At 54.9% G+C, this 15,222-nt stretch overlaps 1 protein-coding gene across 1 annotated transcript in view; it reads left to right on the top strand.

Moving 5' to 3' along the window:
• Positions 1-15,222, top strand: part of JPH3 (junctophilin 3) — a 46,059-nt gene that overhangs the window by 23,931 nt on the left and 6,906 nt on the right. The window contains exons 3-4 of the mRNA XM_084533366.1: positions 8,387-8,511; positions 12,549-13,465. Of these exons, the coding sequence (XP_084389492.1) occupies positions 8,387-8,511; positions 12,549-13,465 (1,042 nt within the window). The remainder of the gene's footprint in view (positions 1-8,386; positions 8,512-12,548; positions 13,466-15,222) is intronic.

The following is a 15,222-nucleotide window of genomic DNA, read 5'->3' as shown; positions in this document are numbered from 1 at the left end:
TGTTTTGGGGAGCCCGATGGCTTTGGATGCTGATGGCTCACCAAACCCTCCAGCTTTGGTCCTGCAGCACGGGCAGGCCCTGCCAAGCAAAGGCATCCTCCGGGTCTCACCAAACCAGGCTTTGCCCACCAGCCTCCACCCATCCCAAGAATCTCGGCCCCAATTAGTGGCTGGGGGTGATCCCCATCAAACCCCTTCCCTCCTCCCCTCGGTAAATCCAGGTGGATGGATAAAGTCAGACACGGCGATGCGATGGGGACGCAGGATGCAGCCCGGAGCCATCCCAGGCAGCAGCGTGTACAGCCAAACCGAAGGCTTCACGTGTCCAAGCAGGCTGAGTTACGGCTGCTGTGGGAGCTGTAACTTGGCCTGTTGTGCATTTAAAAATCTCCACCCGCATGCGGCATTGATGGAGGGCTTTTCTGCCGTGCTGTTTTTGCTCTTAGTACAGGCGGTATAGATCTGCAGTGTGCAGAGCATCCAGCTCTGCCCAGGTTCCTTGGAGATTTTGTGCCTTCGTTTGCTTTTTCTTGGGCTTTTTCTTCTTCTTCTTCTCCTTTTTTTTTTTTTTTTTTTTTTTTTTTCCCCAAAGGTTGTTAGAGATTTCTTCCAAACTGTTTTGCCTCCTGCCTGGAAGTGGCAGGATCGTTTGTAACGCGCTATTTTTTGCCCGGGGTTGGAGGAGCGTTTGTGGCGTGTTCGTGCCTTTGAGACGTGTGCGAGGAGGGCTGTCTGCTGGCGCCCGGCGAGCGCAGGGGATGGGGAGGGACGTCAGCGTTTCCCATTTCCTCTCGCACTCTCCAAATGGGCAGTCGCCTTTTCCATTATGTACATGACAATTATCCAGCAAAAACATGGAAACCTGCCCCATCCAAACCACAGCAGCTGGAAAGAAGGAAGCATCTCCCTGCCCATTTCTTTCCCTCTCTTGGAGCTAACTCTTCCCACGCTCCACTCCAAGTGGGTTCCTGCAGCTTTTGCATCACCAACCATCACTTTCCAGAAGCTAACAAAGCTCCCAGCATCGCTGCGATACCTCATCTGTTCCCAATTTATAGGAAAATGGGAAAATCCATCCCCAGAGCTGGAGTTTGTTCTCTCCATTGCTCGGTCGGTCTGGGGCAGCAGTGGGACTGTGGTCATCGTCGCTGCTGTCCTTCCTGCGAGGCAAAGCCCAGCTCCAGCACACGGCTCCGTGGCAGGGACCGAAGCACCGGGACGGGCAGGTGCTGCCTGGCATCACTCACCTGCATCCTCCGGAGCTTCATTACAAGTGACAGATGGCAGGAGATGAGCCTCCCTCTCCAGATGTTAATTATCTCACGAGCTGTAAATAACGTCTCGCGGCAGCTTGCGCACCGGCTCCGGTGTGAAAGACCCATCAGCTTTGCCCTTGCCAGGGGGCAAAAGGTGAAAAGGAAGGAGAGCCACAGGGAGGGAGATCCGTGGGTCTGCCTGGCTCTGCACACCCCTTCACTGGGAGGATGCTGGAGAACGTCCTGGCCAGCGGTGGCATGTTTGCCTTTGGGTACCCAAATCATCCACCAGCCCCTTTAGGTCAGTTTGGTTGTGCTGGGCACATTTTGTTGAGCAATGATAGGGATAAAAATATAAATACAAGCATCCCCATGGCCAATCTGGGAGGATGGCAAGGAGAGCACAAGAGGAAGGTGGTGTTACAGCCTTCAGGGGCTCTCGTCCCCACCGGGGAGGACCCAGCTCAGGATCCCAGGCGCTGCATGGGCAGATGATGCCTCGGCGAATTCGCTCTCCATTCGTAAGCTCCAAAACCACAAAGGTAGAAGAGAACTGGCGCGGGAGCCTGGAGCGAGAGGCTAAATGGGAGCTGGCCCCATCCCCATTCCCATGAATTTGGGAGAGCCCCAAGCTGGGGCACGGGCTCCCCACGATGCTGGGTGGGAACGGCTTCCCCACGCGGCGCTACATCCCCTGTGTCAAACCACAGGGAGGATCGGATCTGGGCTTTTGACCAAGGTATTTTCCACATCGGGCTGTATTTCTTGGGCAACATCAAACAGCTGCATCGAGTATTTTTTCAGGCTTCAGCAGCTTGATTTATTTTTTTTTTTTTGGAACTTTTCGCTTGAAATGTGATTTCGGGGCAGCTTTTCAGAGCCCTCAGGCTGGAGCACTTCGCTCCCTCACCCCAAATCTCCATCCTGGGGACGGATCCAGGCTGCCTGGCCGTGGAGCAGGGCAGCCAGGCGCTCTCCTTGCTATGCACGGCACCTGCTCGCTGTCTGGCTGCACAGAGCAGACGTTTTTGGCTGCATTACGTCATGTCAGAGGTCACATTAGCTGCTTTCTGCCTCTTGATTAGGGATTCCAGCAAGAGGGGAGGGGTGGGAAAGGGAAAAGCAGACGGAGGAAGCGGGCAAGGGAAATATGCTGGCGATAAGCAGGTAAATGGGGATTTATGCACAGATAGCTAATTGGTGTGTCTAATATTCCACCCCCTGAGTGCCGGCACTGTATTACTGCCTTCACAAATCACTCAAGGCAAGCCTAGTGCAATAACAACCAAGCCAGGAGAGCCGTGAAAAGAGTCAAGCTGGAATTGAGAGTGGGTTTTATCAGGGCAATAAACGGCAGATAGGGAAAATAACAAACAGGTTGTTAATTGCTGCCATCTCCCAACTCCCCCAAGGAAGCGTCTAGACAGAGCCCAGCCCTGGGTGGCAGCTACCACGGGTATCGAGCAAGCCTTTTGGGGCCAGAAGGGTGCTGGCTGCGGGCTGGCATGCCTGTTGAAGGATGCTGAGCCGAAGCCCGGGGGCAGAGGGATGCAGGACGGGCTCTGCAGCCCTCCCCAGCAGCATCGCGCGGCCGCGCTCTGCCCTAAATCAGCGCTGCTCCCGCAGAGGTAGAAGCCAGACAGTCTGCAGCAGCTATTAATAATTCAGGCCCGGTTTGTCCCACCGAGGAGAGCAGGAAAAGCAGCCAAACCTCAGGGCTGGAGACAGCCCCGGGGCTGGTCGCAGCCATGGATCCCACGCAGGGGGTGCTATGGGGTGGCCATGGCAGGGGCTCGCACCAGCACTCGCCCTCTTCCCCCCAGCTCTGGGGTTTGCTTACCAGCTTCGATCACTCGGGGACTTTTGCTTTATGTCCCTCGGTGCATCTAAGCTTGCTGCAATTAGGGCCAGATCCTGCTCCCAGCTGTGTTGGTGGGAGTGCAAAATAACCCCGGCCAAGTCAACGCAGCTGCGTGCATTGCGCTCACACGAGCCTGGTTTTTCACATGGGTGGCCGACCCCATTGTGGCCACCACGGCCACCGAGTGCCAAAAAGAGGTGGTCACCAGGGCCAGAGGGGCAAGCAAAGCCCCGAGACTTCAATGCCCGGAGGAATGCTCTCACTGAATTTTTTCCTGAAGTATTTTCTTGCGGCTAGCGTGTGTTAATTGGATTTTGCCATTTGAAAAATACATGACCCTCTGTAACGGAGGGAGAAAACATGCCTCCTGTAGGAAGATAAAGATGCATTTAGAGGGAAAAAAAAAAAAAAAAAAAAAGCCTGATTACATATTGACCTGAGAGACAAAGTGAATTCAATGGAGCCAGGCCGGCCCCTTAGGAGAACTCGAGGCCGTTTGTTGTGTCCCGGGATGAGCTCAGCGGGTGCTTAACTCCATCCTCACTGAGGATGCTGACAGGTGAGCGGTGCTGCTCTGCAGGGTCCCCAGATTGTGTCCCCAGTGAGGACCAGGACCCCTGGCACATCACCAAAGAGGGCATGTGAGGGGATTTGCAGTGATGGGTGCAGGATCCGGGCTGTCCTGCCACCCCTGGGTGCCAGAGCCAAACTCAGCCCGTTTCTTGGCTTCTGTTACCCATAGCAATAATAATTTGGGTGCCCGTCTCCGTGCGCCTGGACGTGCAGGCTATTTTTCCCCAAAAACACAGAAGGCAGGGTTTGCTCCTTTTTGCATTGCACGGGGAGGTCTTGTTAAAAGAGAAAGCTGCACAGAAGAAGGCTTCGAGAGCCATTTCAATCATGTTTTAATTAATCATTCCATTCAGCTGATCACTGCACCGTCGGATGTTGCGACAAAGCTGTGCTGGAGAGCCAGGCAGCGGAGGGGCTGCGGAGGGGACGCCGATGGGAGCTGGGCTCCCTCGCACGCAGTGAAATTGAGATTTCTGCCACGGGGGAATTTCTTGCAGAGCTTTGTGTCCCGAGGGAGCTTGGTTTCGGCTTCCTTCCTCCATTTCTAAGGGCTGGACGCTTAGCTCGGGCTGTCTGCCCCTCCACCTGAGCCAAGCAAATGCAAAACAAGGGGGAAAAGCCAAGGCACTTAGGGGTCTCCAGTAGTTCCCAGTATGGGATGGGGGAGAGCTGGGGATCTCCATCCCCACAGCAGGATCCCGGCAAGCAGGCGCAGGAGAGCAGCAGTTTTGTAATTCCCTGGCAAGCCCAAATCCCACTGAGCAGGGGACACCTTCGCTTGCGGAATGGAAATCCCCCAGCTAGAGCTGCCACATGAATTTTGGGAATCAGATCTCCTTGTCCAGAAATGTTGCCTGTATCATGCTTTTTTTTTTTTTTTTCTTTTTTCACATTTAAACCATAAATAATGCAAATTTCCCCCTGCTTCCAGCACTCAATTGCCTTTGGCCCAGGACATACATTTTCTCGAAAAGTCTGTTACTTATTTTTCTCGGGAAAAAAAATAAAAAGCCTGGTTTTCATTAAGAACATGAGAAAAAGGAGCAAGGAGGACGAGCCTCTTGTCAGCTCACCCTTCTTGTGACACCAGGTCACCACTACCCTGCAATTATAGGCATCACCTTTACCACTTCACCAGACCCGACTCCATTCCAGAAATATTCCCGATGGTCCACAAACTTGCTCTAATTTCCAGCCTAATTTTTTAAGCGTTGTAACCGTTTGTTCTCCTACCAAAGCACTCTGTTAGCCCTGACCCCACTCAAGCCTCGCCTGGTCTCGATTTTACTGGGTTTTCCTCCTGAAACTGCTGGGGGCCACAAACGGTGCCATCGGTTTTGCAGCAAAAGCCCTTTGTGCACGCAAAGCCCGGCTGGCATTCCTGAAAAGCCAGCTCCTTCCTTTCCGATCACTTTATTCCAGCCTCGTATAGATTAGCCGGAGCTGATAAACTTGGCATTACGAGCCGCTCGCAGGTCTTATCCCTTCCCCTGTCGCTTCTGGCCGAATCGCAGGAGATCTGCAAAGGTTTGCAGAAATCTCCGCGGTTGCGGTTTCCCCCTGCCTTCTGCCAGTTCCTGCTGCCAGTTTGACCACTCGCCCGGCCGTCCTCGTGGCACAGTGAGTCAGCTTGGCACAAAAGGACGAAGGAAAATTGCCCAAACCAGCCGTGGACCGAACGGCCCCGCGGGTTTGGTAGCTACAAACCACCTCCAGCATCGCCCCTCTTGCTCTTCCCAGCCCCGTCCTCACCAAAATGCCTCCAGTATGGGTCAGTTGGCGTGCTGAAATGGGGTTTAGGGGTTGTAGCCATCCTCAGAAGTCCCTTTGTCTTTGTGTGCATGATTTGGGTGCTGCCCTATGGATGGTGGAGGAAACCCAGTAGAGCATCTTCCAGCACGACTTTCAGACAGCTAAAACGGGGCACAAGGGGCACCGTGTCCCCACAGACAACAACAGCACTTGTCCAGGGGGCTCCCTACAGGATTGGAGACACCTTAGGTAAAAAAATGGACAGCTTCAGCCTCATTTTGACCCTGCGTTCTAGGATTTAGCTCCTCTGACCCGCTGTCCAGTTTCAGACTTGGCCAAAATCCCACAGAAATCCTCGTTTGTGACAGCGAAGCGCGAGTAGATCAGGGCTCTCTGTGTGCCGTGGAGAAAGACCCGCTTTACACCGAAAGAAAGTCAAGCAATTAGCTGGGGAATTAAGATTTAGTGCACGCCATGAGCAGCAGGCATATAGAAAGGAGACAGCTGTTAAATTTAGTATGTGACAAAGTCATGCGAGCACTAACTGGATTACTTGCATTTATTTGGGAATACTTATGTATTTTATTATGCAATGTATAGATCATCATAATTCTGCTTTTCACTCCAACGGCGCCTCTCCTGCAAGCATCTTAGAGAGCATTACAAACAATTAAGCCTGCCTGCGCCTCTGCGCCGTGCTCCAAGTTGTATCAGCTTTGTGGGCATTGAGAGCATCTCAGATCGGGGATGGTTTAATTCAGGGGGTTGGGTTTAACTCTGCCTGGGCTGAACCCCCAAACTGCTGCTCGTCCTGGGCTGATCCATGGAGATGAAGTCACCAGAGTGAGTTTTCCGGAGATGGATATGCGTCTTCCCCAAAGGGATGGATTTTTTGGCCCATTTTGGTGGAGAAATGGGAATCCCCAGGTCCAGGAGAGGGGAGTGTGGTGAGGATGCTCCTTGTGTGCTCTTCCAGTGTGCCCTCCTGCCTCGCCTGTCCCCAGGTCTGCTCGCGGGCGGCACGCGCTGCTTCCAGCCTGGAAGAAGTGACGGATCGCTGCCTCCAGCTGCCTCCCCAGGGAGGAGATTCGGGAGGCGGCGTGTAATCCTGCCTGCTGAGCTCGGTCCAGACACCACCAGACGTTATTAATCCTTTGGAGCAGGCCAGCGGGGACGGGCAGCCTGCCGTAAGAATGTGCTGTGGCACGGGAGGGACGGGCCCTTCCCCAACAGCTCCCAGACCGGGGAGAAAACTGAGGCAGAGACGGGTGGGGGAACATCAGGAGCCAACAGCCAGACCACTGGGAAGCCCCCACGGAAAAAGCCAGGCCCTGTAGCAACCTCAGAGAGCCAGCATCCAAATTTCAAGCCCCAGCTGGCACTGCTCTTGGCTCTGAGGTGGTTTCATCGATGGGACTGGCACCCCAGCCTTTTGCACTGACCACATCCATGTCAAACACTTTGCATCCCCCCTCTTCCAGATGCTCAGAGCTCAAAGGGCTGATCTGGTGTATCTGCCAAGGGATGGGCCAGTGACATGCTCCTCCACCCCTCCATCCCTGCAGGAGCATGGAGAAGAGCTGGAAATGCCCTGGCTGTCCCCTCACAGCCCAGGTTTTGAACCATTTTCAACCAATTTTTCATTGCGTTGGTTGGGGAGACCTGCACCTCTGTGAGAAGGGGCTGTATGCATACCCAGCCACCGCAGAGCAGCCCATTTATATACATAAAACACTTCCCGGAGCAAAAACAACTTGCCAGCACTTAAAAACAAGGGACAGGGTGGCTCTGGGGGCAGGGGTTGATGGCATCCTGCCCGGGTTTGAAGAAGCGGCAGGGCACAGACGTGCACGTCCCCGGCTTGTGCGGCGCGGTGCGGCGCGAGGCACGTTGCTGGCCCCATTTTCCATTTATAGGAGCCTGTCAGAAATGGCACTCCTCTCCGAGCAGATGTCGAAAAATTAGAGGGAATTCAGAGAGCAGCAGAACGCAAAAAAAAAAAAAAAAAAATGATTAAAGGAGATGGAGGGCCTGCTTTTGGAGGGAAAAGAAATCAGCTGAGCTATTTATAACGCTGCCTGCACCGGGGCGGATAGGAACAGGCAGTTTTTTAAAGTGCCTCGAGAGCTGAGTGAAGGGGAAGGGACAAACCTGCTCCGGGGGATGAGCACGGGAACGGGGCTGAGGGGCGGGGGGCGAGATTGGAGCCATCAGACACGGGCACCTGGGGGTCTGGGGGGGATGGATGAGGGCAGGGGGCAGCCGCTCGCCCCCAGCGAGGAGATCCCTGCTTGTATTTACACACTTGGCTTTACGCACAATATGTGCTGGCAGGGGTGGCAGTCTTTTTCACCCGAAAGTGAGCATTTGGGTTAAAAAATGCTGGCTGGAAATTGAGAAATTCAACCCCCAAGGCTGACGGGAGCGACACGTTATAGAGGTAACATCACCTGTTCCCAAAGAAATCCTGCTCCCTGGGGTAGCTCCTCCACCACGGCCCTGTGGGGTTTGCTGGATGCCCTTTGGGTTTCTCTGTGTTCGCTCTGACCCCTTTCTTCACCTTCAGACCATGGAGAGAGGCAGAGGTTTGGTTTAAGGCTCGGCCGAGTGATGCAGGGCGGTTTTCTTGGCAGGCTCCTTGTGCCGGGCTGCAGAAAGCCCACAGTGATGCTTGTGGATGCTTTGCAGCCCAAAGGCTTCACCATGCACCTAACACGGCCCTTTTTGCAACCACGGCACCAAAACCCCACTAAAAGTCTCCGCAATCCCTGTTCAGAGCTGAGCACCCAACGGGGCCACATGTGCCAACACCTCTGACATCCCTGGGCACAGCTCCACCAAAATCACCCTTTTTGGTGGGGATCTCTGGGGGGGGACCAGGGAAACCCCCAGGCACTGCCGTGACCCCCCTCTCACACATCCCTGTCTCTCTGTTGCCTTGCAGGACCTCCCACTCCCGGGCCAAGGCGGAGGCGGCCGTGACGGCGGCGCAGAAAGCCCAGGAGGAAGCGCGCATCGCCAGGATCACTGCCAAAGAGTTTTCGCCTTCCTTCCAGCACAGGGAAAACGGTCAGTGCACGATGCCACGCCGGCCGGCCCCGCACAGCATCAGGGTTTGGAAATAATGATAAATTCTGTGATAAAACCGGCAAAAATGTGCCCGGCATGGTCTGGCTTGCAGGGGTCTATCGGCGGTCTTTCAATCCACCCTGTGCAGTCACGGCGTTGCAGGGATCTTGGTGTTTTGCACTGAAACAGCCCCATTTTTTTTTAATGTATAGGCTCTGATGGTTGCACAAAACAAACAAACAAAAAAACAACCCAAGAGCTCTGAAAGTAAAATGCAAATACAAATGATCCTGAAGGCAGGCACAGGTTTACCCCCATGGCTTCCAGAGCCTGGTTTGTGCCTTCTTCTGAAAGCCTGGGTTTTGTAAGTGTGCACTCTCTAATCCTTCACCTGGGTGTGCAAGCCTTCTGCACACACACAGAGGTGTCGGGGAATTCACATTCAGGGTTTGCCTGATGGCTTTTCATGCACTTGCATGTGCACAGAGCCAGGTTTGAAAGCATTTTCCTTCCCTCTGACACCTCCAAAATTTCTCTCCGGCTTGCTCAAAGCTTTTCTTCTCGAGGAACGAGGTTTTTCCCAGCTGCAGAGGAGCAGCCTGTGCCCAGAGGAGAGGTTTGGTGCCAGGACAGGCTCGGGGAGGACAAGCCGGGGAGGTGCAGCCCGGGGAGGATTTGCCCCACCAAGGCTGCACATAGCAAGGGGTAGGAGGGGAGAGATCCAAGTCCCCACGGCAATAATTAACATCGTAATTAATAAATGTGAATGGTTTTATTCAAAACTTTCCCTGCACCGATCCCTCATTAGGAGGCATCTATCATTATCCCCCCTCTCCAGCTCATTAGCTGAACGTTGCTCATTCATCTTCATCTCTTGAGGGCTGCTGCTGGTGACTCGCGGCTGGGTGCTGGTCCCCGGCAGGAGCAGCGTGGCCGAGGCCGGGCAGGAGGGATGCCGAGTGATGCTGGCATCTTTTGCCAGCCCTGCACAGCCTGGTTTGGCCAGGAGAAAGCGCAGCCCTCTGCAAACACCCCTCGGCACGCCTCCCCCTGCAGACCTCCGATTTGTAGGTTGGAGATCTGAGCTCTTTCGCTGGGCTGCACGGTCCCTGGGGCTTCCTCGGCCCTGAGATATTCCTCATCTCCATTTCCTCTTTGCCGAGAGACTCGGCTGGTTTAAATCACCTCTTGAAAAAGATATTTTTAGGTGATGCATTTTTTACCAGCTGCTAGACGGGGACGCGGGGCTCGGCTTGCGGTGGGGCTCGCGTTGGCTGCGTGGGTCACGCCTGGGTGAGAGGGGGGAAGGAGCTTCCACTCAGAGCACATTAAAAAAAAAAAAAAAAACACTTCCATCCAAGATTTGGGAAAACCTGGGTCACTTGCTCGGCTTTGAAGGCTCCGTGGCCGGGCACGGCTGCCTCCATCCTGCTGGAAATCCAGATTTGGTGCTCCGCATCCTCCGTAGCGCTCTCACGGCGGTTCTTCCAGGAACATCACGTGTTCCCTGGCTAATTTTAGCCCGGAATAATTGTTGAACATCCTCGGGTGTCGAACGCCGGGAAGACAGCACCCTGCATCTGTCGTGTTCCTCTGCAAGGAACCGCCTGCACCCCCCTGGCGCTGCCACCCCTTGGCCCCAAGCCCCGTCTGGGGCTGCAAACCCCAGGGGATTAACTGGGTAGAGAAGGAGAGGCAGCAACAGCTCATTGCAGGTCTGGATGGGGAAGATTTAGGATGAGAGGATGCTTAATAATGCGATCTCCAGTGTAGGTCTCCAGGGTAAGGATGCTGGAGGAGAGCGAGGCTTTGGGGCAGCCAGGGGATTTTGGGGTTGGTGCCAAGGGGACGGAGCAGAGGTGGGGCCAGGCTGGGGGTGGCTGTGCCCTCAGAGGGTGGCTTTGGGGTGGTCAGAGCTGGTGGGAAGCTTTCAAGGCCCTGCACCTCTAGAGAGCCAAACAGGGGAAGATCAGTCAAAGCCTGGGATGAGCAGGGCGGCTCTGGGTGAGCCCCGTTCAGTAGCTGCCTTTATCTGAGCTATACGACCAGCTTTCTCCTCTGTAGCCATTTATTCCCTCCCTGCCTCAGTTTCCCACCTGTGAGCCAGGAGGACGGCAGGAGCAGGACCATCTCCACAACAGCCACAAGCCCACCTGTCTGTATTTTCCCCAGAAAGCTCCCAGAGAGTTATTCTGCTTGAAAACAGCGGGGCTGAGCTCCACCCTTCTCCTTCATTGCATTTTCCCACTGGTAATAGGAGTGCCCAGGGCCCCCAGATAAATCCTGGGAAATCCAGACACGCAGGGAACAAACAAGGGCCGAGCTATTTGAGCACCGTCCCAAAACACAGACAGGATTTCCCGTGGCAAATCATCCAAAAACACCTCGTCGGCCATTGGAAGCCCCTGTTTCCCATCGAGAAACTGCTTCGACGGGAAATTTCCAGGCAGCCTTGCTCCTTGTTCGCCTCCCCTGTGAGTGCCCCGATGGGGACATCCAGCCCCTCGCTGCCAGCACGTCCCAGCGGCTCCCCAAGAAGATGCACTAGAGAAAATTGCTCGGCAGAAGCGGAGAGATTAGAGCAGGCACTTCAGAGCATTTATTTTTAAACCACGGTGAGAAATTGAGTTCTTCCCTTTTTTTGAGACTCATTTCTTGTCTAGCCATAGCAATTGCAATTAGATGCATTTCAGGGGCATTAGGCAGTTAATATATTTATCAAATTATTCACATAATTTAGCATGGCTTTAGCTGGGAACAGCTATGCCTTGAGAGGGTGAAAAGAGACTTAACCAGTGGTAGCTTGCACCCCTTCAAAATAATTTGATGTCTCACGAAGGACTAATACAATGCAGATTTTTTAATTGTCCAGAGAACAATACGCCTCCCACTCATTGACCACCTCCAGCAGGAGACACTCAACCTCTCTTCAAGTCCCCGTCCCTAAATCCCCGTCCCCCAGGGAGCAGCCCCCTGGTGTTCCCTGGGCTCAGAGGGGTCGGAGTACATTCAGTGAGGTGCACTAAGGGCTGATGGTGTTATTGGACTCGTGTCACCCCGAGCACAATGCTTTGCTCCTGTCCTCGCTCTTTTACCACCACGCACACAGCCTGCAGGGACCAGGATGGGCTCCACGGTGCCCAGCAAGGGGGGACATATCCATGCCCTGCTCAGCTGCATGGGGCAGGAAGGCTGTGCTGGCAAAAAGGACAAGCTGCCCATGCGTTGGCAGTCCTGCTTTAGTTGATGTGCTTTTTTTTCTTTCCTTAACTGGAGGAGCCACCAATGCAACACATCTGCCCATGTGGGAGCATCCCCATGGGAAAACATGGAAAAAAAATCCCCTTCTTCACCTCGTGTGCCTGAAAACTGAGCCGATGGAACAAGCTGATGGGAAAACCATCAGTGGACCCTCAGCATAACCCCTCAGCAGGGCTGGAGTTAATGGGCTGTGCAAAGTGCAAGAATGGTGATCTGGGGTGCCAGGGAGTGACTGCACCATGCAAGCAGCTTCCCACCTCTCTGGGGCTGCTGGCCTGCTGTGAGTCCTTTTATTTGCAATGCCTGCACATGTCCCCAAGCGAGCAGGGATGGTGGATGGATGGAGGGCAGCAAGAGAGGCGAAAACTGTGGGTGCTAAAGGAGCAGGAGTGGTTGAGCCTGTTTACATCAGCTGGAAATGGATAGTGCAGCCAGGGGGGTGTAAAAGGGTGAGAAGCACAACCCTAGTGCATAATGAAGCTGAAAAGAAGGCAAAGCCATCTCCCCCTCTCCAGAGGCTTTGCAATGCCTGCAGCCAAAGCCAAACCACTCTGCAGGTGTAAGTGGGTCTGGTGTAATGCTAGCAGTCTTTTCCCTTGGTCTGGTAGCAGGAGGATGTGCATAGTGCATGTCCTGCTCCAGCCTGCAGTTCCCCTGCCACCCAACACTCTCAGACCCCCTCTTTGACCCCAAAAACCTGGCGGGCACCCACAGAACAGAAATAATCCTCTTTCCCTTCTCTCTCTCTCTTTTCCCCCAACTCCTCCCTGAAAAAGGGCTTGAATGCCAGCGGCCCAAGCGCCAGAACTCGAGTGACGACATTGAGGTCCTCTCCACCGGCACGCCGCTGCAGCAAGAGAGCCCCGAGCTCTACAGGAAAGGGACGACGCCGTCCGACCTGACCCCCGAGGACAGCCCGCTGCAGAGCTTCCCCGCCAGCCCCTCGTCCACGCCGCCGCTGGGCTCCTGCAGGAACAAGAGCGCGCACTTCTCCCGGCAGGTCTCGGTGGACGAAGAGCGGGGTGGGGAGATCCAGATGCTGCTGGAGGGGCGCGGCGGGGACTACCTGCGCCCCAACAGCTGGGGCGAAGAGAAGGTCGGCGGGACGCGCGGCCTGCGAAGCGGGGCGCTGCGCAGCGGCCAGCTGGGGTCGGCCTCCGTCCCCGAAGACTACAGAGGCCGGAGCGGAGGACACAAACACTCGGCCTCCAACCACAAGCAAAGAGAGAGGTGGACAGATTCCCCGGCCACGGTTTCTTGGACTTCCCACCACAGGTCCCACAACCACAGCTCAGGGAGCTCCAAGCTGCTTGAGCTAGACGAGGAGAAGATGAGCAATTACGAGATGGAGATGAAGCCCCTCATGAGGATGGATTCTTATATGCAAGAGATTCACACCCAAAAAAGACACTATAGCAAAGGGGGACCCTGCAGAAGCATGGCTGATGACCACCGCGGGGAAGAGCGGGGCTTCGGGGTTCAGAGACTGAGGTCTAAGTCCCAGAACAAAGAGAATTTCAGGCCAGCTTCCTCCGCCGAGCCCACGGTGCAGAAACTGGAAAACCTGAGATTCGGGGACAAAGCTGAGCCTCGGCTACTAAGGTGGGACTTAACCTTCTCCCCGCCACAGAAATCCTTACCTGTTGCACTAGAATCTGAAGAGGACAATGGGGATGCGCTCAAATCCAGTACGGTAAGTAGGCAAAGCCGTGTGTGGAAAGCTGGCTGGGAAAAATGGTGCTGAGCTGTCGTGGGACCACAGCGAGCGGAGAGGGAGGTGGCACTGCCGGCACAACTGAGCCCCAAAATGTCCCCGTCTGCACCTCGAGCCTCCCCTCCCTCCTCCTGTGGTGCATAGTGTGTGCTGGGAGGAGATTTGGGGTGTCCTGCGCAAGATGTCTTGGGGGAAACAGAGATTATCAGTGGGGGATTGGGGTGGAGGGCTTGGGGCGTTCGCCTGGGGGAAAGGTGGGAGCAGGCGAGGGGTTGGTGATGCTTCCTTGTGGCTGGGTGATGGCAACTGAGTGTCACGCTGGCCAGAGTGTGACAGGACCCGGTATTGTGACGTGACCCAGTATTGTGACATGACCCCATAATGTGACACGACCCCATAACTCAACATGAGATCGCTGCTCAAACCCTGGCAGACAGGCATTGTGTCAACCTGCGGCGTCTCCCCATCTCTCCACCTCTGTGTGACTGATGCCATGGCCTTGTCACCTTGTGCTGGGGACCTGAGCCACCTGGAGGAGGGTACCGTGGTCACGGAGCAGGGCACATTGCAAAGGGCTTGGGCTCAGCCTGCCTTCCTTTCCTTTGTGAAACGCAGAAGCAGGTGCAGGAGCACTCAGGGCTCCTCATTTTGGGAGAGGTGAGGGCTCGCTGGAGATTTACAGGAACAACTGGCTGCTGGGCAGAGCTGGAGTTGTTCAGGCTAGAGAAGAGGAGACAAAGCAATCTTCAAACATGTAACACAGCTGCTGCGAAGTGGAAGGGAATAATCTGTTCTTGATGAAGGGAATTAATGGGCTTAAATTCGAGCATTAGAGGCAGTGGTTAGCTATTAGCCATCAGTGGAGAGCTGAGGGCTGGGATGAATTGCCTGGGAGGGAGGAGGTGGTGCAAAGACGGCGTGGACATCTGCAGCTCAGGTGCAACTCGGAGGGAGCTGACCCTGCCTCGGGAGGAGCCTGAGCTCCACGAATTTCCCAGCCCAGGCTGATGGTGATTGCAGGGTGCCTTGAGAGCAGCCCCCTCACCCCGTCAGGGTGGCAGAAGGAGATTTTGGCTGTTTGAGAGGGCTGATAAAAGGCGATATTCATCGGTCTCTCCAAAAGTTTGGCCATGGTGGTCTGCAGCGTCTGCTTGCTGTTTCCAAGACCTCCAGCATCCCCCCCCTGCTGCCCACAGGGCAAAGGTGCTGGGTGCCTGCAGCCAGGGGGGGAGAAGCAGAAAAAGGGGGATGCAGCCGGGATGCAGGAAGGGCTCAGCTACCGAGCTGCCACAATTTCCCTGCTGTGGCTGTGGATAAATCACCCCCACACGCAGCCCTGTAGCTTGCTGGCTTCCTATTCATCCTGCAAGCTTCGGCGCAGGCTCGCAAGCACCCACACAGCATTTACCAAGCGCTGCACGCAGGGTGTCTGCTGGTGGACCAGCACCGCAGGACACATCTTGGTGGGGCGGAGAGAAACCAGAGCTCTGAGGGACCCCTGCACACATCAGCCAGCTGCAGCTTTGGAAAAACAGCCACTGATGTGACATCTCCTTGATGGCTACGTCCAGCGGGCACTGGACACCACCGAACGGGCACAGACTGCGTGTAAAAGCACCCAGAAAAGCCATTAGGCTGCACATCATCCTTTTAAGTGCTGTAGCGGCGAAGCAGCATGTTCAGTTTTCTCACATTCATAACCGAGGGTGGAACAGATGGCGAAGGTTTGGGAGGAA

Source organism: Aythya ferina, assembly GCF_964211825.1.
Source record: "Aythya ferina genome assembly, chromosome: 12".
In the NCBI taxonomy this organism is placed as follows: Eukaryota; Metazoa; Chordata; class Aves; order Anseriformes; family Anatidae; genus Aythya; species Aythya ferina.
This window is presented reverse-complemented; position numbering and strand designations above follow the sequence as displayed.